Source organism: Oncorhynchus tshawytscha, unplaced genomic scaffold (genome assembly GCF_018296145.1).
Source record: "Oncorhynchus tshawytscha isolate Ot180627B unplaced genomic scaffold, Otsh_v2.0 Un_contig_6598_pilon_pilon, whole genome shotgun sequence".
NCBI lineage: Eukaryota > Metazoa > Chordata > Actinopteri > Salmoniformes > Salmonidae > Oncorhynchus > Oncorhynchus tshawytscha.
In genome coordinates this window covers 115,001-139,401 of record NW_024609609.1, presented here as the reverse complement: position 1 = coordinate 139,401, position 24,401 = coordinate 115,001, and the positions used below count along the sequence as shown (strand labels likewise).

Genomic DNA, 24,401 nt, shown 5'->3' with positions numbered 1-24,401 from the left:
TACACATCCTGGTGGCTGCTGGGAGTTGTAGTCCAGGAGTCATGGAATCTTCTGGGAGCTTGGGGATTCCATCCAGAACTGAGTTTTGGCAAACAGGAGAACACACTGCAGAGAGGAGAGGGAAACAAAGGGTTAATACAGGGTCAAACATATCAACTACTCCACTACATTCTAACATTTTATCATCTTTTATCTCCCCACCTCTCCCTCCCTCTATCCCCTCACCTCCTCTCCCTCCCTCTATCCCCCTCACCTCCTCTCCCTCCCTCTATCCCCTCACCTCCTCTCCCTCCCTCTATCGCCTCACCTCCTCTCCCTCCCTCTATCCCCTCACCACCTCTCTCCCTCTATCCACCTCCTCTCCCTCCCTCTATCCCCTCACCTCCTCTCTCCCTCTATCCTCTCCCTCCCTCTATCCCCTCCTCTCCCTCCCCTCTATCCCCCTCACCTCCTCTCCCTCCCTCTATCCCCTCACCTCCTCTCCCTCACCTCCCCTCCCTCCCTCTATCCCCCTCCCCTCCCTCCCTCTATCCCCCTCACCTCCTCTCCCTCCCTCTCCCCCTCACCTCCTCTCCCTCCCTCTATCCCCCTCACCTCCTCTCCCTCCCTCTATCCCCTCCTCTCCCTCCCTCTGTCCCCTCACCTCCTCTCCCTCCCTCTATCCTCCTGTCTCCCTCTCTACCTCTATCCCCCTCTTCTCCTCTCTCTCTCCCTCCCTCTATCTCCCTCACCTCCTCTCTCTCTCCCTCCCAGGTACTCTCGGTGTATCCATTATAGCTCAGTGGGTGTATCATCACAATGTGTCCATATGGCAGAGGGAGACATAACTAGAGTGTAGAGGCCTGCTCGCCGTCCCGCCATAGATGGAGCCCCATCTGTGCAAAAGCCGACCATTCAACCCCATATGGAATCTGTTTTTCGTCGATATGGTCATGCAGCACACTGAACATCCCCTGTGCCGTTTCATCGTGAGACAGAACAATATGTCCTTGCATGTAGCACCCCCAACATGTAGCATCCCCTGACATGTAGCATCCCCCGATATGTAGCATCCCCCTGACATGTAGCATCCCCCAACATGTAGCATCCCCCTGACATGTAGCATCCCCCGACATGTAGCATCCCCTGACATGTAGCATCCCCCAACATGTAGCATCCCCTGACATGTAGCATCCCCCGATATGTAGCATCCCCCTGACATGTAGCATCCCCCAACATGTAGCATCCCCTGACATGTAGCATCCCCCGACATGTAGCATCCCCTGACATGTAGCATCCCCCAACATGTAGCACCCCCAACATGTAGCATCCCCCGACATGTAGCATCCCCCGACATGTAGCATCCCCCAACATGTAGCACCCCTGACATGTAGCATTCACCGACATGTAGCATCCCCGACATGTAGCATCCCCCAACATGTAGCACCCCCAACATGTAGCATCCCCCGACATGTAGCATCCCCCGACATGTAGCATCCCCCAACATGTAGCACCCCCTGACATGTAGCATTCACCGACATGTAGCATCCCCCGACATGTAGCATCCCCCAACATGTATCACCCCCGACATGTAGCATCCCCCAACATGTAGCATCTCCCAACATGTAGCATCCCCCAACATGTAGCATCCCCCAACATGTAGCATCCCCCAACATGTAGCATCCCCCAACATGTAGCATCCCCGACATGTAGCATCCCCGACATGTAGCATCCCCCGACATGTAGCATCCCCCGACATGTAGCATCCCCGACATGTAGCATCCCCCGACATGTAGCATCCCCCGACATGTAGCATCCCCGACATGTAGCATCCCCGACATGTAGCATCCCCCAACATGTAGCATCCCCGACATGTAGCATCCCCGACATGTAGCATCCCCGACATGTAGCATCCCCCGACATGTAGCATCCCCGACATGTAGCATCCCCGACATGTAGCATCCCCGACATGTAGCATCCCCGACATGTAGCATCCCCAACATGTAGCACCCCCTGACATGTAGCATCCCCGACATGTAGCATCCCCAACATGTAGCATCCCCCTGACATGTAGCATCCCCAACATGTAGCATCCCCGACATGTAGCATCCCCAACATGTAGCATCCCCCAACATGTAGCATCCCCAACATGTAGCATCCCCCAACATGTAGCATCCCCAACATGTAGCATCCCCCGACATGTAGCATCCCCAACATGTAGCATCCCCGACATGTAGCATCCCCAACATGTAGCATCCCCGACATGTAGCATCCCCAACATGTAGCATCCCCAACATGTAGCATCCCCAACATGTAGCATCCCCAACATGTAGCACCCCAACATGTAGCATCCCCGACATGTAGCATCCCCAACATGTAGCATCCCCAACATGTAGCATCCCCAACATGTAGCACCCCCTGACATGTAGCATCCCCGACATGTAGCATCCCCCGACATGTAGCATCCCCGACATGTAGCATCCCCGACATGTAGCATCCCCCGACATGTAGCATCCCCCGACATGTAGCGAACAAAAGTCGATGCATCTCGGTCCTCACGGCTAACGTCTATTTGGAGAGCTTGAAAAACAAATGATAGTCCCACTCAGCGCAAACCACATGGGATGGCGTATAACTGCAGAATCCTGTAGTAGCCATGCTGATTAAGTGTGCCTTGAATTCTAAATAAATCACAGACAGTGTAACCAGCAAAGCACCCCCACACCATCACACCTCCTCCTCTGTGCTTCACGGTGGGAACAACACATGCGGAGATCATCCGTTCACCTACTCTGCGTCTCACAAAGACACCGCTGTTTTCATATCAGGCAACCCCACGTGGGGTCGCGACCCCTAGTTTAGGAACTGGATAGGTGTGAGCAATATAGGTATGGCTGCGCCTACTGTAGGTTTCAAATGAAAAGGCTAAGGGGTTGAGGCTGTTTTCATAACAGAACCTTTTTGGACCAATCATACTGTCGCAGGATGAGCGAGGCAGGTTGTGGGGGGAGGAGCTGTGTAAGGGGGTGTCATAAGATGGGAGGGTAAGAGGTGAGTAGAGCGAGAAGTGAGGTCTGGAGGGTGAGAATGTGGCATAAGGCGTGACACTCACAGGGGTTGTGACGATTCTGGAATCTGGACTCTGATCCACGGAGAGGGGTGTGTGTGTGACGCTGATTTCAGAATACTGGGAGGAGTGGGATTTGGGAAAACTGCTACTGCTCGTGTTCATACCTGAGGAACTGGGAGAGGGGGACAACAACACGCCTGAGGAACTGGGAGAGGGGGACAACAACACGCCTGAGGAACTGGGAGAGGGGGACAACAACACGCCTGAGGAACTGGGAGAGGGGGACAACAACACGCCTGAGGAACTGGGAGAGGGGGACAACAACACGCCTGAGGAACTGGGAGAGGGGGACAACAACACGCCTGAGGAACTGGGAGAGGGGGACAACAACACGCCTGAGGAACTGGGAGAGAAGGACAACAACACACCTGAGGAAGTGGGAGAGAAGGACAACAAGGAGTTAGAGGGTGAAATATGTACACGACATGACCACAAGTATGTTGACACTTGCTCGTCAAACATCTCATTCCAAAATCATGGACATTAATACGGAGTTGGTCCCTCTAAAAGTAAAAGTTGGCAAAAGTATAAACAGTAGAGTACAGATACCCCAAAAAACTATTTAAGTAGTACTTTGCACCACTGCAATTAGGCCTGGCTCACAGTCGGCGTTCCAATTCACCCCAAAGGTGTTTGATGGGGTTGAGGTCAGGGCTCTGCGCAAGCCAATCAATTTCTTCCACACCGATCTCGACAAACCATTTCTGTATGGACCTCGCTTTGTGCACAGGGGCATTGTCATGCCGAAACAGGAAAGGGCCTTCCCCAAACTGTTCGCACAAAGTTGGAATCGTCTAGAATGTCATCGTATGCTGTAGCGTTCAGATTTCCCTTCACTGGAACTGAGGGGCCTAGTCCCAACCATGAAAAACAACCCCAGACCATTATTCCTCATCCACCAAACTTTACAGTTGACACTATGCATTTGGGCAGGTAGCGTTCTGCTGGCATCCTCCAAACCCAGATTCCTCAGTAAGATCATTCTACTGCCAATGTTCGTCTATGGAGATTGCATGGTTGTGTGCTCGATTTTATACAACGTCAGCAACGGGACTGGCTGAAATAGCCAAATCCACTCATTTGACGGAGTATATATAGTGTATGAAGGAGTGAGCGAGATTGAGTGGGATGAAAGTGAGAAATATGAGAGAGAGAGAGAGAGAGAGAGAGAGAGAGAGAGAGAGAGAGAGAGAGAGAGAATGTCAATTGCAACAGCTTCAGAGCCAGAAGAAAATAAAAAACAGTCATGTAAAACCAGCCTTGAACATCACCATAAATGTAGATCTAACATATTCTTCTCTTCAGGCCTATTTTTCTATCATAGGCCTAAAACCTCAGGTTCTACTGCTTCTGTAGTCCACTCCTCAAGTACCTGCGCCTTGATGAAACCCTCTGCTGTCTGGTTTGGGTTTACTGTGAACTCTGCCTCGCTCACCGGGGCGGTCGCCATAACAGCGGACACCCGACCAGGTGTCACTGAGTTTATAAAAAGGAACCTGGATAGTAATGTTTGTATAATTAATATAGTCTATTTTCGTGTATACTAGTAATAATTGTGGCAATTGTCTAGCCTATATAACCTATAGGCTTGTTGCATGGAAAAAAATAACCATGGACATCAGTAATACAGCCGAGGCTAATGAAAGACTACAGAAGGAAAAATCACCTAGTCGACATGCAAACTAGTCAACACTTTTTGCTTGTTAAGTCTACATTTGTAAAACAAAATAATAATAATAATAATTCAACTTCAAGCACTGCTCAACGGAAGAATAAATGACAACATAAAAAAATGAATTGGCCATTTTACCCACCTTTCGGACATCTCCTAAAGTTATACCGAATTTCTTTGGCCTTTAGCACGTTATGAACGGAGCGTAGTAGTACAACGCTGTAGTTTCCCAGGGGGCGAACTGCCCGGTTAGTCCTGGCGTAACGACTGCTCCAGTGTCTGGACGCATACAGAGACCTGCGTCTGTGTGCGCTCGCAGAGCGGCAGAGGCAGGTCACCGGGGGCAGGTCACTCGCGTAGGTTGTGTCACCAAGTTATCTCTGTGTCTCACAGGCAGGAGGGAAATGTACAGGGGTCATTTAGATTCCAGTACATAAAGACAAAGACACTCGGTCAGGTCAGCAGAGGTGGAAATGATCAAATGCATAATGTTTAAAACCATTCTCAGTTAGCCTGGTGTTTGTCAGACCATGAGACATCCCGAAAATCAGTACTTTAACGAAAATGTCTGTAGGGTCCGAAAAACTACTTTATAGGCCATGGAAAGATGAGGCTCTCACGAGCAAGATGGTGCTCTCCGTTTTTCTCTACCGCACAAGCCCCACAGGACTGGTCTGAAGTCAACACCATTGATGTGCCAAATTCTGTTTGTAGCGTCCGAACGGTTTGCGCTGCAAACGAATGTGACCCCCCCTGTGGAAAGGGGAGTTTCTCCGTTTCGCTCTAAGACCCCCACAAGTGTCACGGGATTCTTCTGAATGTAACCAGTACCTGGTTTGTAAAACATTTATGGAAGTGCGGAGGTCATTTTGTGCCTACCCTAAAAAAAGGAGTTAAATTGGGCCTATGTGTAGATATAGGACAGACACTTTAAAACCTTGTTCCTTTGCTCCTTATTTTGTTGACTGTATTTTTTTTGTTGCCATTTATGAATATGTTATTCAATGCGTTTCTAATGAGCTATAGTAGTAACCCTGCCCAGACACACTGCTCGCTTAACCCAGAAGCCAGCCACACCAATGTGTCGGAGGAAACATCGTACAGCTGGCGACCGCAGTCAGCGTGCATGTGCCCAGTCGCCACAAGGAGTCGCTAGAGCGCGATGGGACAAGGACTTCCCAACAGGCCAAACCCTTCCTAACACGGACGACGCTGGGCCAATTTTGCGCCACCTCATGGGTCTCTGGGTCGCGGTCAGCTGCGACACAGCCCGGGATCGAACCTGGCTCTGTAGTGACGCCTCTAGTACTGATCAGTGCCTTAGACCGCTGCGCCACTTGGGAGTCCTATCACATATTTTGATTGAGTAGCATTCCTTTAAGAAATAAATTAGAATATTATTGATTGCTTTTAATTAAACACAAAAGTGATCATGCTTGTTTCGTTTTATTGCATCCTTTAAATACAGAAATGTGCTTTTCTTGGTTTGAGGAAAAAAAACATGAAATATGAGAAAGATATAGATTAATGCTCCATTCCCCATAAACACAATTGAATTTGAGCTCAAAGGAAAGCAGTCTGTGCTTGAAGCGAATGAAGGACTTTCCCACTTTTATTCTGGCGCAAGGCCTCCAACAACCTTTGATTCAATTAACTGTGGGGTCATGTGCGTGCTGATCAATCACGTTCTGGGACAGGACGTGCTGCGCTGTACAGTGGTGCTCACTATTGGACCTGAATACCAAATGAATAGATCTTCGGGAAGAACGCTGTTCTACATCCCACTCACCCCGTGACTGAACCCACAGTGGCTCGTCCATCTCGGACATTGACCTCTCAATAGCACATGTAAATAGTATGAAGTGGCTTCTGTAATGATATGATTATACTGCCTACATTGTTCTGTAATTATATTATACTGCCTACATTGTCCTGTAATTATATTATACTGCCTACATTGTCATTTACTTATATTATACTGCCTACATTGTCATTTACTTATATTATACTGTCTACATTGTTCTGTAATTATACTGCCTACATTGTTCTGTAATTATATTATACTGTCTACATTGTTCTGTAATTATATTATACTGTCTACATTGTTCTGTAATTATATTATACTGTCTACATTGTTCTGTAATTATATTATACTGTCTACATTGTTCTGTAATTATATTATACTGTCTACATTGTTCTGTAATTATATTATACTGCCTAACATTGTTCTGTAATTATATTATACTGCCTACATTGTTCTGTAATTATATTATACTGTCTACATTGTTCTGTAATTATATTATACTGTCTACATTGTTCTGTAATTATATTATACTGTCTACATTGTTCTGTAATTATATTATACTGTCTACATTGTTCTGTAATTATATTATACTGTCTACATTGTTCTGTAATTATATTATACTGTCTACATTGTTCTGTAATTATATTATACTGTCTACATTGTTCTGTAATTATACTGCCTACATTGTTCTGTAATTATATTATACTGCTTACATTGTCGTGTAATTATATTATACTGCCTACATTGTCGTGTAATTATATTATACTGTCTACATTGTTCTGTAATTATACTGCCTACATTGTTCTGTAATTATATTATACTGTCTACATTGTTCTGTAATTATATTATACTGCCTACATTGTCATTTACTTATATTATACTGCCTACATTGTTCTGTAATTATATTATACTGTCTACATTGTTCTGTAATTATATTATACTGCCTACATTGTCGTGTAATTATATTATACTGTCTACATTGTTCTGTAATTATACTGCCTACATTGTTCTGTAATTATATTATACTGTCTACATTGTTCTGTAATTATATTATACTGTCTACATTGTTCTGTAATTATATTATACTGTCTACATTGTTCTGTAATTATATTATACTGCCTACATTGTTCTGTAATTATATTATACTGCCTACATTGTATGATAATGTTGACAACATGGTTCTGTAGTGATATGATAATGTTGACAACATGGTTCTGTAGTGATATGACAATGTTGACAACATGGTTCTGTAGTGATATGATAATCTTGACAACATGGTTCTGTAGTGATATGATAATGTTGACAACATGGTTCTGTAGTGATATGATAATGTTGACAACATGGTTCTGTAGTGATATGATAATGTTGACAACATGGTTCTGTAGTGATATGATAATGTTGACAACATGGTTCTGTAGTGATATGATAATGTTGCCAACATGGTTCTGTAGTGATATGATAATGTTGCCAACATGGTTCTGTAGTGATATGATAATGTTGCCAACATGGTTCTGTAGTGATATGATAATGCTGCCAACATGGTTCTGTTGTGATATGATAATGCTGCCAGCATGGTTCTGTAGTGATTTGATAATGCCCACAGCTTCCTTTCCATCATCTGCAATGATGAGAGGAAGCCTCTGAGCTGCAGCCTCATTCCCTAGTCTTGTCTGTCCTCCAGTGTGCCATTGTCTACTTCTGTGATCAGATCTCTCTCCCCCCTTCCATGCGAAATGATGGTCCTATACTTGCCCCCAAAAATAATATTGCTCAGATTTGGTATAGGCCTACTCTGTTCTTGCTGCTGTGAGGTATAGTGATGCATCCAGAGGGCTTGTCAAGGTCATTTCCAGTCTTAACGTGACAATATTGTTATATGGCCTTTTACCTCAGAGGGTTATCATTAGAGTAGAGTGTAGAGTAATCACAATGCTACTGCACAGGTATAAGAGCAATTTAATATAAAGTAGTGTAGAGTGTAGAGTAATCACAATGCTACTGCACAGGTATAAGAGCAATTTAATATAAAGTAGATTTACCAAATACAATTCAATACAGTTATATACAAAAAGACACCAGACAATTGTAACTGGAACACGTTGATATTTAATTTTCAAGTAAAAGAGTAAATACAGCTGGTGTTTATAATTTCTCCCTGTTTCATCGCCGTCTCCAACTGCACACACCTCTTAGCAACCGATTCACCTACCTGCAAAAAACACCTCCACTAAAATCAACAACTCATAAGGCATATTAGTTCATCAGGATTGTAACCAAGTACTTTTAGCATCTTTTTTTTTTTTAAAGAGGAACCAAGATAGAATTACTAAGATTCTGTGTGATTAAATACATAAATGATCTGCACACGTTGTTGTTGTTGTTGTTGTTGCAATAAATATCTAGTCTGGTATCTAAAGACAGTAGTTAATGTACAAGGATATGATGGTGGTGGTTTGGGAGACACACCTTAAGACGACAGTGTGTGTGTGTGTGTGTGTGTGTGTGAGGCTAGTGAATTTAAAGGAGCAGTGCATGGATATATAATTTATTTCTACTGATCCAATAGATAAAAGAAAACATTACTTTTCTTTAATATTTTCAAAAGTATGTGGACACCCATTCAAATGAGTGAATTCGGCTATTTCAGCCACACCCGTTGCTGACTAGCGTAATAAAATCGAGCACACAGCCATGCAATCTCCATGGACAAACATTGGCAGTAGAATGACCCGTACTGAAGAGTTCAGTGACTTTCATTGTGCACCTATCCAAAAATTCAGTTCCTCAAATTTTTGCCCTGCTAGACCTGCCCCGGTCAACTAAGTGCTGTTATTGTGAAGTGGAAACGTCTAGGAGTAACAACGGCTCAGCTGCAAAGTGGTAGGCCACACAAGCTCACAGAACGGGACTGCTGAGTGCTGAAGCTCGTAGCGTGTACAACTTCTGTCCTCGGTTGCAACACTCACTACCGAGTTCCAAACTGCCCCTGGAAGCAACGTCAGCAAAATAACTGTTTGTCGGGAGCTTCATGAAATGAGTTTCCATGACCGAGCAGCCGCACACAGGCCTAACATCACCATGCGCAATGCCAAGCGTTGGCTGGAGTGGTTTAAAGCTCGCCGCCTTTGGACTCTGGAGCAGTGGAAACGCGTTCTCTGGAGCGATGAATGACGCTTCACCATCAAGCAATCTGATGGACGAATCTGGGTTTGGCAGATGCCAGGAGAACACTACCTGCCCCAATGCATAGTGCCAACTGTAAAGTTTGGTGGAGGAGGAATAATGGTCTGGTGCTGTTCTTCACGGTTCAGGCTCCTTAGTTCCAGTGAAGGGAAATATTAACGCTACAGCAAACAATGATATTCTAGACAATTCTGTGCTTCCAACTTTGTGGCAACAGTTTGGGCAAGGCCCTTTCCTGTTTAACAATACCCCCGTGCACAAAGCGATACGGAAATGGTTTGTCGAGATCAGTGTGAGAGAACTTGACTGGCCTGCACAGAACCCTGACCGCAACCCCATCGAACACCTTTGGGATGAATTGTAAAGCCGACTACGAGCCAGGCCTAATCGCCCAACACCAGTGCCCGACCTCACTAATGCTCTTGTGGCTGAATGGAAGCAAGTCCCCTCAGCAATGTTCCAACATCTAGTGGAAAAAGCCTTCCCAGAAGAGTGGAGGCTGTCATAGCAGCAAAGGGGGAACCAACTCCATAATAATGCCCATGAGTTTGGAATGAGATGTTCAATGAGCAGGTGTCCTCATACTTTTATTCATGTTTTGTATTTACATCTCTCTCCCTCTCTCTTGTGGTTAAAGCTTACAGTATCAAAACACAGTCACATTATATGTATATATAATATATAGAATAGGAATAATATATATTCTCGATAAGAGTATAAAAACACAGCCAGCGACGGGGAGAGGAAAGGTTGTGTTTATGGCCTCGTTTTGCCTGGATCTGATTGGTTTTGAGCATATGACCTCATAGCAGGATAGCAGCACACTGGAATCCAATTGGACGTCTTCATAGTTACATGGAGTCGTTGTCGAAGTCAGTAGGGTCGATGACCTCTGGCGTCATAACCCTGCCCATGAACAGGATAGAACCTGGAGAGGAGGAGAGAAAGAAACCGTCAGAGAAGACACTAGGGTCAGACACATAGAGAAGGAGACAGAGACTGACTGGACGGACGACAGACAGACAGACAGACAGACAGACAGACAGACAAGATGATCAGCCATGACCTGAACAGAACACCTGTTCCTACAGGACACAGGTTTCTGACCTGATGAAGAAGAAGGGCTATGATTCAGGACCATGACCTGAGGGTACAGAACCAGAGTCCTGGTGAGGGCTATCATTCCTACAGGACACAGAGAGGGAGAGAGAGAGAGAGAACATTCATGACCTGAGGGGACAGAACCAGAGTCCTGGTGGGGGCTATCATTCCTACAGGACACAGAGAGGGAGAGAGAGAGAGAGAACATTCATGACCTGAGGGGACAGAACCAGAGTCCTGGTGAGGGCTATCATTCCTACAGGACACAGAGAGGGAGAGAGAAAACATTCAACACACAGGGAAGATTCTCAGTTGCATACTTCTCTCTCCTTTCTCCTTGCCTCCTTCTCAAAACCCATTGGATAAGAAAGCCAGGAGTCCCTCCCATCTGCCCTTCTCCTCCAATGGGTTTTATGAAGGAGGCGAGGAGTATACAATTGAGTGTCATTTACATTGACTGACACTGAACAGTCAGCAGGAGGGGCACTGTTTATATACTATATCATTCATTTGGAACACAGTACTGCGGTGAGAAGACCTGTTTATATACTGTATCATTCATATGGAACACAGTACTGCAGTGAGAAGACCTGTTTATATACTGTATCATTCATATGGAACACAGTACTGCAGTGAGAAGACCTGTTTATATACTGTATCATTCATATGGAACACAGTACTGCAGTGAGAAGACCTGTTTATATACTGTATCATTCATATGGAACACAGTACTGCAGTGAGAAGACCTGTTGATATACTGTATCATTCATATGGAACACAGTACTGCAGTGAGAAGACCTGTTTATATACTGTATCATTCATATGGAACACAGTACTGCAGTGAGAAGACCTGTTTATATATCATTCATATGGAACACAGTACTGCAGTGAGAAGACCTGTTTATATATCATTCATATGGAACACAGTACTGCAGTGAGAAGACCTGTTTATATATCATTCATATGGAACACAGTACTGCAGTGAGAAGACCTGTTTATATACTGTATCATTCATATGGAACACAGTACTGCAGTGAGAAGACCTGTTTATATATCATTCATATGGAACACAGTACTGCAGTGAGAAGACCTGTTTATATATCATTCATATGGAACACAGTACTACAGTGAGAAGACCTGTTTATATATCATTCATATGGAACACAGTACTACAGTGAGAAGACCTGTTTATATACTGTATCATTCATATGGAACACAGTACTGCAGTGAGAAGACCTGTTTATATATCATTCATATGGAACACAGTACTACAGTGAGAAGACCTGTTTATATATCATTCATATGGAACACAGTACTACAGTGAGAAGACCTGTTTATATATCATTCATATGGAACACAGTACTACAGTGAGAAGACCTGTTTATATATCATTCATATGGAACACAGTACTGCAGTGAGAAGACCTGTTTATATATCATTCATATGGAACACAGTACTGCAGTGAGAAGACCTGTTTATATATCATTCATATGGAACACAGTACTGCAGTGAGAAGACAACACAGTACTGCAGTGAGAAGACAACACAGTACTGCAGTGAGAAGACCTGTTTATATATCATTCATATGGAACACAGTACTACAGTGAGAAGACCTGTTTATATATCATTCATATGGAACACAGTACTGCAGTGAGAAGACCTGTTTATATATCATTCATATGGAACACAGTACTGCAGTGAGAAGACAACACAGTACTACAGTGGGAAGACAACACAGTACTACAGGGGGAAGACAACACATTACTGCAGGGGGAAGACAACACAGTACTGCAGTGAGAAGACAACACAGTACTACAGGGGGAAGACAACACAGTACTACAGGGGGAAGACAACACAGTACTACAGGGGGAAGACAACACAGTACTACAGTGGGAAGACAACACAGTACTACAGTGGGAAGACAACACAGTACTACAGTGGGAAGACAACACAGTACTACAGTGGGAAGACAACACAGTACTACAGTGGGAAGACAACACAGTACTACAGTGGGAAGACAACACAGTACTACAGTGGGAAGACAACACAGTACTACAGTGGGAAGACAACACAGTACTACAGTGGGAAGACAACACAGTACTACAGTGGGAAGACAACACAGTACTACAGTGGGAAGACAACACAGTACTACAGTGGGAAGACAACACAGTACTACAGTGGGAAGACAACACAGTACTACAGTGGGAAGACAACACAGTACTACAGTGGGAAGACAACACAGTACTACAGTGGGAAGACAACACAGTACTACAGTGGGAAGACAACACAGTACTACAGTGGGAAGACAACACAGTACTACAGTGGGAAGACAACACAGTATTACAGTGGGAAGACAACACAGTACTACAGTGGGAAGACAACACAGTACTACAGTGGGAAGACAACACAGTACTACAGTGGGAAGACAACACAGTACTACAGTGGGAAGACAACACAGTACTACAGTGGGAAGACAACACAGTAAGACAACACAGTACTTACAGTGGGAAGACAACACAGTACTACAGTGGGAAGACAACACAGTACTACAGTGGGAAGACAACACAGTACTACAGTGGGAAGACAACACAGTACTACAGTGGGAAGACAACACAGTACTACAGTGGGAAGACAACACAGTACTACAGTGGGAAGACAACACAGTACTTACAGTGGGAAGACAACACAGTACTACAGTGGGAAGACAACACAGTACTACAGTGGGAAGACAACACAGTACTACAGTGGGAAGACAACACAGTACTACAGTGGGAAGACAACACAGTACTACAGTGGGAAGACAACACAGTACTACAGTGGGAAGACAACACAGTACTACAGTGGGAAGACAACACAGTACTACAGTGGGAAGACAACACAGTACTACAGTGGGAAGACAACACAGTACTCCAGTGGGAAGACAACACAGTACTACAGTGGGAAGACAACACAGTACTACAGTGGGAAGACAACACACAGGATCGACTCTGACAGAGATTGACAAGAAGAATAGAAAAGAGACAGAGTACTAATAGATGGAGAGAGAGAGGTAGAGAGAGATAGAGTGAGAGAGAGATGTAGAGAGAGATAGAGAGAGAGAGAGTAGAGAGAGAGATAGACAGAGAGAGGTAGAGAGAGAGAGAGAGAGGTAGAGAGAGACAGAGTAGAGTAGAGAGACAACAGAGGTAGAGAGTGAGAGAGACAGAGGTAGAGTGGGTAGAGAGAGAGAGGTAGAGAGAGAGTAGGTAGAGCGAGAAAGAGAGGTAGAGGGAGATAGACAGAGATAGAGAGGTAGAGTGAGAAGACAACAGAGGTAGAGGTAGAGGTAGAGGTAGGGAGAGAGGTAGAGAGAGGTAGAGAGAGAGAGTAGAGCGAGAAAGAGAGGTAGAGAGAGATAGAGGTAGAGATAGAGAGGTAGAGGTAGAGAGAGGTAGAGGTGGAGAGAGACAGAGAGAGAGAGAGAGAGAGAGGTAGAGAGAGAGAGTAGATGAATAGAGAGAGAGATATATAGAGGTAAAGAGAGAGAGACAGAGAGAGAGGTAGAGAGAGAGAGAGGTAGAGAGAGAAATAGAGGTAGAGAGAGATAGAGGTAGAGATAGACAGGTAGAGGTAGAGAGAGAGAGACAAGAGAGAGAGAGAGGGAAGAGAACAGAGTACTAGAGGTAGGAGAGTGAGAGAGAGAGAGAGAGAGAGAGAGGAGAGACAGAGAGAGAAACGAGTCTCAGTCAGCTGGTGTTGGACCTCACCAACCAAGCTGACACCAGCACTGCTTCAAAAGAAAGAATTCCAATAAGCAAAATCATGAACCAATCAAAGGAATCATATTTACAATACTGGAAAAACGAAACAAAATCCCAAAGCCGACTAAATTGCTATCTGACCCTAAACAGAGAATATGAATTGGCTGATTATCTCTACTCTGTCAGAGATGCGAAGCAGAGACAGATCCTTACCAAGTACAGGCTGAGTGATCACCGATTGGCAATAAAAACCGGCAGACATAAAAAGACATGGCTACCCAAAGAGGAGCGTGTATGTGGTCACTGCATGACAGGGGAGGTAGAGACAGAGATGCACTTTCTCCTTTACTGTGATAAATATTCCTCACAAAGAGATTCATTATTCACAGAAATGACTACATATATTCCACATTTTTACAAATTGAACCCAGAGGAAAAACTAAGAATACTCCTGGGCGAAGGAGCAATGGCTCCTCTTGCAGCCAAATATGTATTTTCCTGCCATAGCCTGAGGGACACTGAATAATAACATCTGCATAGTAAACAGTAACTTACTTATTATTACTATTATTGTTATTACTATAATTATTAATGTTTATCATTCCAAATATGGGTGGTAATGGTAGTGATAACAGTTTAGTGACGGTAGTAGTAGTCGTAGTAATGATGATTGTAGTTGTAGTACTGATATAAAGAAGAAGATGACCGTTATTTAGTTATAAGTTAGTTATAGTTTCATTTTCCATAATTTGATTTTATATTTATTACATTTCTACTATTGACTGTTACCATTTTATTGTTATTATTATTATATTTAATGTTGTATTATTATTTACTACCATTTTATATTATTATTTGCTATCATTTATATTTTTGTCACAATGTATATTGTATACATTGTTGCTATTGACACAATGTTTTTCATGCCAATAAAGCAGCTTGAATTTGAATTTGAAATTTGAGAGAGAAAGAGAGACAGAGAGAGAGGGAGAGGTAGAGGTAGAGAGAGGGAGAGGTAGAGGTAGAGGTAGAGAGAGGGAGAGAGAGACAGAGAGAGAGAGAGAGAGAGAGAGAGAGAGAGAGAGGGAGAGAGAGGGAGAGGGAGAGAGAGAGGGAGAGGTAGAGGTAGAGTAGAGAGAGGGAGAGAGAGAGAGAGAGGTAGAGGTAGAGGTAGAGAGAGGGAGAGAGAGAGGGAGAGGTAGAGGTAGAGAGAGAGAGAGAGAGAGAGAGAGAGAGAGAGAGAGACAGAGGTAGAGAGAGAGAGGGAGAGAGAGAGGGAGAGGTAGAGGTAGAGAGAGAGAGAGAGAGAGACAGACAGAGAGAGAGAGAGAGAGAGAGAGAGAGGGAGAGGTAGAGGTAGAGGTAGAGAGAGAGAGAGGGAGAGAGAGAGGTAGAGGTAGAGGTAGAGAGAGAGAGAAAGGGGGTAGACAAGGCAGACAGAATGTAATTCCAGGAAGGTAACGATGAGGTCAGTAAGGGTAATAGAGAAAGTGGACAGGATATAAAGAGGTCCTCTGATGAGGGGTGGTGGAGGTGAAGAGGTGATGATGCAACCACAAGGTCACCTGATCCTGCAGCTCCCTCCGCTCCCTCCTCTGTCACCTCCAGGTAGGCCTTCTGAACCGCCTTCCCAATGAACAGGTCCTTACCGTCTGGAACACCACACACACACACACACACACACACACACACACACACACACACACACACACACACACACACACACACACACACACACACACACACACACCACACACCACACCACACACACACCGCATACATACACACACACCACACCACACACACACACACACCACACACCACACCACACCCCACATACATACACACACACCACACCACACACACCACACACACACACCACACACATACACACACACCACACACACCACACACACCACACACACACATACACACACACCACACACATACACACACACCACACACCACACACACCACACACACACACACACACCACACACACATACACCACACACCACACACACCACACACACCACACAAACACACACCACACACACACACACACACACACACACACCACACAAACACACACATACACACACACCACACACCACACACACCACACACACACACCACACACACCACACACCACACACACCACACACACCACACAAACACACACCACACACACCACACACACCCCACAAACACACACCACACACACCACACACACACACCACACAAACACACACCACACACACCACACACACACACCACACACACACACACCACACACACCACACACACCACACAAACACACACCACACACACCACACACACACACACCACACACCACACACCACACACACCACACACACACACCACACACACCACACACCACACACACCACACACCACACACACCACACACACCACACACCACACACACACACACACCACACACCACACACACCACACACACCACACAAACACACACCACACACACCACACACACCACACAAACACACACCACACACACCACACACACACACCACACAAACACACACCACACACACCACACACACCACACACACACACCACACACCACACACACACACCACACACACCACACACCACACACACCACACAGTGAGGTAGAGGTAGAGGGACACTGGGGATATAAATGGTCCTCTGATGACCACACAAACACACACCACACACACCACACACACACACCACACACCACACACCACACACACCACACACACACACCACACACACCACACACCACACACACCACACACACCACACAAACACACACCACACACACACACACACACACACCACACACCACACACACCACACACACACACCACACACATACACACACACCACACACCACACACACCACACACACACACCACACACACCACACACCACACACACCACACACACCACACAAACACACACACACAAGGTAAAAACACAAAAGAGGAGACTCATTTCACACTCCAACATGTAAAGTGTTTCTAACACTCCTGGCTGAGACTGTTAAAGATCTCCAACTGTGTTTATCCTCTCTGACGCGCGGCGCCGTTCTGTCAACCTGACCCACCCACTCAGAATGAGGTGTCTCTTTCCATCTGATCAGAGTCATGTATGGAGAGTTGAGCCAATGTGGTTTCTATTTGAAAGTTCCCGAGAGCGTCACTTTCTCTGTTTACAGCAGGTCATTTCATAGGTTACTGTCTGTAGTGCTCTGGTTGCTCAGTTTACAGCAGGTCATTTCATAGGTTACTGTCTGTAGTGCTCTGGTTGCTCAGTTTACAGCAGGTCATTTCATAGGTTACTGTCTGTAGTGCTCTGGTTGCTCAGTTTACAGCAGGTCATTTCATAGGTTACTGTCTGTAGTGCTCTGGTTGCTCTGTTTACAGCAGGTCATTTCATAGGTTACTGTCTGTAGTGCTCTGGTTGCTCTGTTTACAGCAGGTCATTTCATAGGTTACTGTCTGTAGTGCTCTGGTTGCTCTGTTTACAGCAGGTCATTTCATAGGTTACTGTCTGTAGTGCTCTGGTTGCTCTGTTTACAGCAGGTCATTTCATAGGTTACTGTCTGTAGTGCTCTGGTTGCTCTGTTTACAGCAGGTCATTTCATAGGTTACTGTCTGTAGTGCTCTGGTTGCTCTGTTTACAGCAGGTCATTTCATAGGTTACTGTCTGTAGTGCTCTGGTTGCTCTGTTTACAGCAGGTCATTTCATAGGTTACTGTCTGTAGTGCTCTGGTTGCTCTGTTTACAGCAGGTCATTTCATAGGTTACTGTCTGTAGTGCTCTGGTTGCTCTGTTTACAGCAGGTCATTTCATAGGTTACTGTCTGTAGTGCTCTGGTTGCTCTGTTTACAGCAGGTCATTTCATAGGTTACTGTCTGTAGTGCTCTGGTTGCTCTGTTTACAGCAGGTCATTTCATAGGTTACTGTCTGTAGTGCTCTGGTTGCTCTGTTTACAGCAGGTCATTTCATAGGTTACTGTCTGTAGTGCTCTGGTGTTTACAGCAGGTCATTTCATAGGTTACTGTCTGTAGTGCTCTTACAGCAGGTCATTTCATAGGTTACTGTCTGTAGTGCTCTGGTTGCTCTGTTTACAGCAGGTCATTTCATAGGTTACTGTCTGTAGTGCTCTGGTTGCTCTGTTTACAGCAGGTCATTTCATAGGTTACTGTCTGTAGTGCTCTGGTTGCTCTGTTTACAGCAGGTCATTTCATAGGTTACTGTCTGTAGTGCTCTGGTTGCTCTGTTTACAGCAGGTCATTTCAGGTAGGTTACTGTCTGTAGTGCTCTGGTTGCTCTGTTTACAGCAGGTCATTTCATAGGTTACTGTCTGTAGTGCTCTGGTTGCTCTGTTTACAGCAGGTCATTTCATAGGTTACTGTCTGTAGTGCTCTGGTTGCTCTGTTTACAGCAGGTCATTTCATAGGTTACTGTCTGTAGTGCTCTGGTTGCTCTGTTTACAGCAGGTCATTTCATAGGTTACTGTCTGTAGTGCTCTGGTTGCTCTGTTTACAGCAGGTCATTTCATAGGTTACTGTCTGTAGTGCTCTGGTTGCTCTGTTTACAGCAGGTCATTTCATAGGTTACTGTCTGTAGTGCTCTGGTTGCTCTGTTTACAGCAGGTCATTTCATAGGTTACTGTCTGTAGTGCTCTGGTTGCTCTGTTTACAGCAGGTCATTTCATAGGTTACTGTCTGTAGTGCTCTGGTTGCTCTGTTTACAGCAGGTCATTTCATAGGTTACTGTCTGTAGTGCTCTGGTTGCTCTGTTTACAGCAGGTCATTTCAGTGCTCTGGTTGCTCTGTTTACAGCAGGTTACTGTCTGTAGTGCTCTGGTTGCTCTGTTTACAGCAGGTCATTTCATAGGTTACTGTCTGTAGTGCTCTGGTTGCTCTGTTTACAGCAGGTCATTTCATAGGTTACTGTCTGTAGTGCTCTGGTTGCTCTGTTTACAGCAGGTCATTTCATAGGTTACTGTCTGTAGTGCTCTGGTTGCTCTGTTTACAGCAGGTCATTTCATAGGTTACTGTCTGTAGTGCTCTGGTTGCTCTGTTTACAGCAGGTCATTTCATAGGTTACTGTCTGTAGTGCTCTGGTTGCTCTGTTTACAGCAGGTCATTTCATAGGTTACTGTCTGTAGTGCTCTGGTTGCTCTGTTTACAGCAGGTCATTTCATAGGTTACTGTCTGTAGTGCTCTGGTTGCTCAGTTTACAGCAGGTCATTTCATAGGTTACTGTCTGTAGTGCTCTGGTTGCTCTGTTTACAGCAGGTCATTTCATAGGTTACTGTCTGTAGTGCTCTGGTTGCTCTGTTTACAGCAGGTCATTTCATAGGTTACTGTCTGTAGTGCTCTGGTTGCTCTGTTTACAGCAGGTCATTTCATAGGTTACTGTCTGTAGTGCTCTGGTTGCTCAGTTTACAGCAGGTCATTTCATAGGTTACTGTCTGTAGTGCTCTGGTTGCTCTGTTTACAGCAGGTCATTTCATAGGTTACTGTCTGTAGTGCTCTGGTTGCTCAGTTTACAGCAGGTCATTTCATAGGTTACTGTCTGTAGTGCTCTGGTTGCTCTGTTTACAGCAGGTCATTTCATAGGTTACTGTCTGTAGTGCTCTGGTTGCTCTGTTTACAGCAGGTCATTTCATAGGTTACTGTCTGTAGTGCTCTGGTTGCTCAGTTTACAGCAGGTCATTTCATAGGTTACTGTCTGTAGTGCTCTGGTTGCTCAGTTTACAGCAGGTCATTTCATAGGTTACTGTCTGTAGTGCTCTGGTTGCTCTGTTTACAGCAGGTCATTTCATAGGTTACTGTCTGTAGTGCTCTGGTTGCTCTGTTTACAGCAGGTCATTTCATAGGTTACTGTCTGTAGTGCTCTGGTTGCTCTGTTTACAGCAGGTCATTTCATAGGTTACTGTCTGTAGTGCTCTGGTTGCTCTGTTTACAGCAGGTCATTTCATAGGTTACTGTCTGTAGTGCTCTGGTTGCTCTGTTTACAGCAGGTCATTTCATAGGTTACTGTCTGTAGTGCTCTGGTTGCTCAGTTTACAGCAGGTCATTTCATAGGTTACTGTCTGTAGTGCTCTGGTTGCTCTGTTTACAGCAGGTCATTTCATAGGTTACTGTCTGTAGTGCTCTGGTTGCTCTGTTTACAGCAGGTCATTTCATAGGTTACTGTCTGTAGTGCTCATTTCTGGTTACTGCTCTGTTTACAGCAGGTCATTTCATAGGTTACTGTCTGTAGTGCTCTGGTTGCTCTGTTTACAGCAGGTCATTTCATAGGTTACTGTCTGTAGTGCTCTGGTTGCTCTGTTTACAGCAGGTTATTTCATAGGTTACTGTCTGTAGTGCTCTGGTTGCTCTGTTTACAGCAGGTCATTTCATAGGTTACTGTCTGTAGTGCTCTGGTTGCTCTGTTTACAGCAGGTCATTTCATAGGTTACTGTCTGTAGTGCTCTGGTTGCTCAGTTTACAGCAGGTCATTTCAGCAGGTAGGTTACTGTCTGTAGTGCTCTGGTTGCTCTGTTTACAGCAGGTCATTTCATAGGTTACTGTCTGTAGTGCTCTGGTTGCTCAGTTTACAGCAGGTCATTTCATAGGTTACTGTCTGTAGTGCTCTGGTTGCTCTGTTTACAGCAGGTCATTTCATAGGTTACTGTCTGTAGTGCTCTGGTTGCTCTGTTTACAGCAGGTCATTTCATAGGTTACTGTCTGCAGTGCTCCCTGCTCTGTTTACTGGTTGCTCAGTTTACAGCAGGTCATTTCATAGGTTACTGTCTGTAGTGCTCTGGTTGCTCAGTTTACAGCAGGTCATTTCATAGGTTACTGTCTGTAGTGCTCTGGTTGCTCTGTTTACAGCAGGTCATTTCATAGGTTACTGTCTGTAGTGCTCTGGTTGCTCTGTTTACACAGCAGGTCATTTCATAGGTTACTGTCTGTAGTGCTCTGGTTGCTCAGTTTACAGCAGGTCATTTCATAGGTTACTGTCTGTAGTGCTCTGGTTGCTCAGTTTACAGCAGGTCATTTCATAGGTTACTGTCTGTAGTGCTCTGGTTGCTCTGTTTACAGCAGGTCATTTCATAGGTTACTGTCTGTAGTGCTCTGGTTGCTCTGTTTACAGCAGGTCATTTCATAGGTTACTGTCTGTAGTGCTCTGGTTGCTCAGTTTACAGCAGGTCATTTCATAGGTTACTGTCTGTAGTGCTCTGGTTGCTCTGTTTACAGCAGGTCATTTCATAGGTTACTGTCTGTAGTGCTCTGGTTGCTCAGTTTACAGCAGGTCATTTCATAGGTTACTGTCTGTAGTGCTCTGGTTGCTCTGTTTACAGCAGGTCATTTCATAGGTTACTGTCTGTAGTGCTCTGGTTGCTCTGTTTACAGCAGGTCATTTCATAGGTTACTGTCTGTAGTGCTCTGGTTGCTCTGTTTACAGCAGGTCATTTCATAGGTTACTGTCTGTAGTGCTCTGGTTGCTCAGTTTACAGCAGGTCATTTCATAGGTTACTGTCTGTAGTGCTCTGGTTGCTCTGTTTACAGCAGGTCATTTCATAGGTTACTGTCTGTAGTGCTCTGGTTGCTCTGTTTACAGCAGGTCATTTCATAGGTTACTGTCTGTAGTGCTCTGGTTGCTCAGTTTACAGCAGGTCATTTCATAGGTTACTGTCTGTAGTGCTCTGGTTGCTCAGTTTACAGCAGGTCATTTCATAGGTTACTGTCTGTAGTGCTCTGGTTGCTCAGTTTACAGCAGGTCATTTCATAGGTTACTGTCTGTAGTGCTCTGGTTGCTCTGTTTACAGCAGGTCATTTCATAGGTTACTGTCTGTAGTGCTCTGGTTGCTCTGTTTACAGCAGGTCATTTCATAGGTTACTGTCTGTAGTGCTCTGGTTGCTCAGTTTACAGCAGGTCATTTCATAGGTTACTGTCTGTAGTGCTCTGGTTGCTCTGTTTACAGCAGGTCATTTCATAGGTTACTGTCTGTAGTGCTCTGGTTGCTCTGTTTACAGCAGGTCATTTCATAGGTTACTGTCTGTAGTGCTCTGGTTGCTCTGTTTACAGCAGGTCATTTCATAGGTTACTGTCTGTAGTGCTCTGGTTGCTCAGTTTACAGCAGGTCATTTCAATGGGAACTGTCTGAACAGCTGTTGTATAGTTACATCACCAACATTTATAGAATAAAGGCTCTAAAAACTGCAATGTTGAACTATTCTGTTGGTTTGGAAAAGTTTGTGCTTGGTCTCTGTTGACAGGAAGTGATGTCAGAGCTCATCCCTGAAAGTACAGGGACCAGGATGACACACGGATGATTCACACGAACACAAGAGTATTAGCCAGGGAATCTTTCTCCGGGAGGTTGGTCCGTTTCTCTGATGCTGTTGGATGTTCCCTCATATTGTATAATTACATTAGATGTATTAAACCCAACACTGTTTTATTCCTCAGACCCTACTTTCCCCCACAACCACTCCAATTAAAGACCAACAATAACATCTCACCTGTCATGGCGGAGAGGTCAGCATCTCTCGTGAAGATGTTCTTGATGCCCAGATCCTGCAGAGTCTCCTTCAGGTCTACCTTCTGCTCAACCTTAAACCTGACAACACACAAACATACAATGGAACAAGTGTGTGTGTGTGTGTGTGTGTGTGGTGTGTGTGTGTGTGGGTGAGCCAGTGTGTGTGAGCCAGTGTGTGTGAGCCAGTGTGTGTCTCACATCAAACCTGACATCACATACTGTAAATATAAGAGATTAACGTGAGTGTGTGTGTGTGTGTGTGTGTGAGTGAGCGTGTGTGAGTGAGTGAGCGTGTGAGTGTGTATGTGTGTGTGTGTGAGTGAGCGTGTGAGTGTGTGTGTCGGTGTGTGTGTGAGTGAGTGAGCGTGTGAGTGAGTGTGTATGTGTGTGTGAGTGAGTGAGTGAGTGAGTGAGTGTGTATGTGTGTGTGTGTGAGTGAGCGTGTGAGTGTGTGTGTCGGTGTGTGTGTGAGTGAGTGAGCGTGTGAGTGAGTGTGTATGTGTGTGTGTGTGAGTGAGTGAGTGAGTGTGTATGTGTGTGTGTGTGAGTGAGTGAGTGAGTGTGTATGTGTGTGTGTGTGAGTGAGTGAGTGAGTGTGTGTGTCGGTGTGTGTGTGAGTGAGTGAGTGAGTGAGTGTGTATGTGTGTGTGTGTTTTGTCATCTACCTGGGCAGGTAGACCTCCACCTTCTGCCTCTTGACATTGTTGGCCCACTCCTCCAAGAGAGGGGCTCTGATGATTGGCTCCAGGACTGCCAGGGGGACTTCCTGTCTGGGTAACACCACCAGCATGCTCATGTCCTCTCCTTCATAGGGCATCTCCAACACCTGGTACACACCACCTGCCTCGGATGAACCATCACTGAACTCACCTGACACACACACAGACATACACACACACACAGACAGACAGACAGACAGACAGGCAGATAGACAGACAGGCAGATAGACACTCAGGCAGATAGGCACACAGGCAGATAGACACACAGGCACACACACACACAGACAGACACAGACAGACAGGTTGGCAATGTCAGAGACACAATATCAGACAAGAGTCTGTGGTTGTGAGAGAGACAGAAGAGACAAAAGAGACAGAAGAGACAGAGGAGACAGAGACAGAGGAGACAGAGACAGAAGAGACAGAAGAGACAGAAGAGACAGAGGAGACAGAGACAGAAGAGACAGAGACAGAGGAGACAGAGACAGAGAAGACAGAAGAGACAGAGACAGAAGAGA

General features: G+C 45.1%; 1 protein-coding gene across 2 annotated transcripts in view; it reads right to left on the bottom strand.

Annotated features, from left to right (window-relative positions):
- Nucleotides 1–10,320: 10,320 nt before the first annotated feature.
- The window catches only part of LOC112240173 (neuroserpin), a 49,481-nt gene continuing 35,400 nt past the window's right edge, over nucleotides 10,321–24,401 (bottom strand). Inside the window, exons 5-10 of one of the 2 annotated variants that reach the window (XM_042316245.1) lie at nucleotides 23,830–24,034; nucleotides 23,145–23,242; nucleotides 16,175–16,261; nucleotides 10,913–10,953; nucleotides 10,809–10,834; nucleotides 10,321–10,734 (exon numbers count right to left, since the gene is read on the bottom strand). In XM_042316245.1, the coding sequence (XP_042172179.1) occupies nucleotides 10,620–10,734; nucleotides 10,809–10,834; nucleotides 10,913–10,953; nucleotides 16,175–16,261; nucleotides 23,145–23,242; nucleotides 23,830–24,034 (572 nt within the window). In that variant the 3' untranslated portion in view covers nucleotides 10,321–10,619. Of the gene's footprint in view, nucleotides 10,735–10,808; nucleotides 10,835–10,912; nucleotides 10,954–11,014; nucleotides 11,126–16,174; nucleotides 16,262–23,144; nucleotides 23,243–23,829; nucleotides 24,035–24,401 lie in introns of those variants that run through there. The other variant, XM_042316244.1, reaches the window with a different exon arrangement.